This window comes from Gavialis gangeticus, unplaced genomic scaffold, assembly GCF_001723915.1.
Source record: "Gavialis gangeticus isolate Ggan-Ray unplaced genomic scaffold, GavGan_comp1, whole genome shotgun sequence".
NCBI lineage: Eukaryota > Metazoa > Chordata > Crocodylia > Gavialidae > Gavialis > Gavialis gangeticus.
Window position 1 is genome coordinate 67,495,251 of NW_017729004.1, and position 2,842 is coordinate 67,498,092.

At 35.9% G+C, this 2,842-nt stretch overlaps 1 protein-coding gene across 2 annotated transcripts in view; it reads right to left on the minus strand.

Annotated features, from left to right (window-relative positions):
* DGKB (diacylglycerol kinase beta) overlaps positions 1-2,842 on the minus strand; it is a 742,837-nt gene that overhangs the window by 284,455 nt on the left and 455,540 nt on the right. For both annotated transcript variants that reach the window (XM_019508504.1, XM_019508505.1), the window contains one exon: positions 258-322. In XM_019508504.1, the coding sequence (XP_019364049.1) occupies positions 258-322 (65 nt within the window). The remainder of the gene's footprint in view (positions 1-257; positions 323-2,842) is intronic.

Consider the following 2,842-nt stretch of genomic DNA (forward strand, 5'->3'; position numbering starts at 1 on the left):
AAAACGAAATGCAATGATAATCTGCCTTGAAGTAATAATGAAGATTTATAAAGGGATATGCAAAACTTACCTTCTCATGAAAAACACATATTTCATATCTGGAAACAACATATTCTTATACAGATAATGTTTGTGTTCTTAGGATCATGAGGAAAGTAGGGCTGGAAGGGACTTCACAAGGTCATCTAGTTCAGACCCATGCTCAAGGCAGGATTGTCCCTGATGATCCTAGCCGAGTGCCTATTCAAGTGTCTTACCTGCTGTTGAATTTCTCTGGATGTTTTTCTCGCATGATGTGGAATCTGTGCGCAATTGAAGCATCCTAACAGGGGGAAAAAAAAAAAAAAATCACACCTGTAAAACTTGTAGGGAAATGCAAAATGCCAAACCCAAACTGTTATCAGTGCATTTAAATGATATGACGTTTTATGCATTTTAATTGAATTCCTATTTCCATCCAAATGCAGATCAAAACTAATCCTGACTATAATATTAATAACCTAGTAAAGAAGTAATTAATCATTCCCAATATTTGAACATAATAGTAAATATTGAGAATCTGAATAAATTCATGTCATGCCACATAACTGCTTAAGTAAATGGACATAAAGATTAACAGAAAAATACCAGATTTAAAATAAAGGCTATATTTCTTAACACATTTTAATGGTTATCAACTAATGAGAACTGATATTTTGTAAGAAGATAGACAAAAGGTCAAAAGCAAAAAATTATATTGATTATTAAATGACTGTCTTCTCCTTGGCGATTTAATTCCGATTAAAACCAGTGATTTAAAATTACTTTGGCTTAAATAAATCCATTCTAATACAAGTATGGGGCAATGTTTCACTACAGTCAAACAAACAAGCAAACAAAAAATACTGACACTGAAAAGCTCCATTTTAGCTGACGTTAGATTCCCAAAATGGCACTTCCACATCAGAGGCAGATCCAGCTGTTTTATATAGTCTACTAACTCATGAACACTTTAGGAAAAAATTTAGTTTTTAAATTTTCATGTAATATTTATAATACGTATGCACACTGATACAGTTAGTTAAATTATCTGATAAAGAGGATGTAAAGCACTTTCAGATTATACATGAAAAACAACAAAGAAAAAGATAAGCTTTTACATGCATGCGCACATACACTTTAGTCACTGATGATGATGTAACATGGAATAAAGATTTTGAGCAGTATGCATTTGGCATAGCCAATCAAACTATTCACAAGTGATATCATTTAAATCATTAATTAAGACCTAAGCATAGTATCTCAAAAAAGTGCAAATCCACCCTGCCTTCTACTTTACTTCAGACTAACATGGCTAACTGTCTCATCTCAAAAACTGGTCAAAGAAACCTTCAGCTTATACTTCCATGTCATGCATTTTACAAGTACCATGTGCTTTGCAGAAACAGAATATTTTAGTAAAAAATATTTTGCTGTAGTTCATATACATGAAACCAAAGGCAGGGAAAGTGAGGCAACTGTAGCTCCACCACAAAAAGAAAAGAAAAGTATATGTATTATGAGAGAAGCAACAGTGTTAATAAAAACCAGCTTTATCAGCTTGACCTCTCACCCAAACTGCCATCTGAAATTTCCCTATGGAGCATCTCAAAAATCATTGTTTTGTCTATCTTATCTTATCTATTCACTAATCACTTTAGTTATAGAAGGTCGCAAAGTTTACATAGCAAACATTCACTACTACATGTGATACTGGAGCTGTAAAATACTAAGAATAAAGGGTACAGGTACACCTTGTAGACTAACTAATGCATAGGCTTTTGTGAGCCAGAGCTCATTTCATGACACTATGAAAGGACATGCATATAACAGGTAATCAAATAGAGACAGTGATTTGAAGACAAAAAACAGGGAATGAAGCGGAGAGCAGTGCTGAGAGAGACAAACAGGTAATAAACCCATAGGGACAAAGAGGGTCAAAAAGGCTAATCCAGGTGATGGGATAACAATCCACAGTCCCTGTTCAAACCATTCTTTACACAATCCTCCAAACAGTGGTCGCGTCTACGCGAGACACTGACTGTGCAGTAGCCAAAAGATACTGCTTAGTAGCACGTCACAGCACAGATGGTGCCAATACGCTACTGTGCAGTATTATTAGGCTATCGTGCAGTGGCATCACTTAGAAGATGTTCACTGGCACTACTGAGCATTTATTTAGTTCTTATTAATACAACTACTAAATAAATACACAGTAACGACTGCACAGTAGCATCTTGTGTAGATGCATCCATCTACACAAGATCTTAAGCAATGGGCTACATCAACTCCTAGTCTCAGTCAGGCATCAGGCCTTGCAATGGACCCAGATGCATGGTGTCCCCACATCAATACAAAACACAGCAGCATTGATTATAACATCTGAACTTCATTCAAATGTCATATATGTCATCAACTACTTACACTGCCTCTCTGCTGTCTATATTGGACAGATAGGACAATCAGTACATGAAAGAAAGAGGGGAAACTGATCTGATGTCAACTTCAGAAACACACAAAAGGCCGTGGAAGAACACTCAAGCCGTTCATTGTTGACCTCAGAGTAGCTTATTCACCAAAACTTTAAAATGGTAACATTGTGGAACAAGAAATATCCACAGACCGGATTGTGTAAAGTATGGTCTCAACAGGGATTACAAATTATTATGACCTGTTTTCTTTTTGTTTTGTTTTGTTTTACCTCTGTGTCCCTATGGATTTATTACTTGTTTGGCTTTCTCAGCATTGCAGCCCCTCCTCCTTCACCCCTACATTCAACAGTTTCCTAGCTTTTGAATTCATAATTTCACAGTTGTTAGGGGAT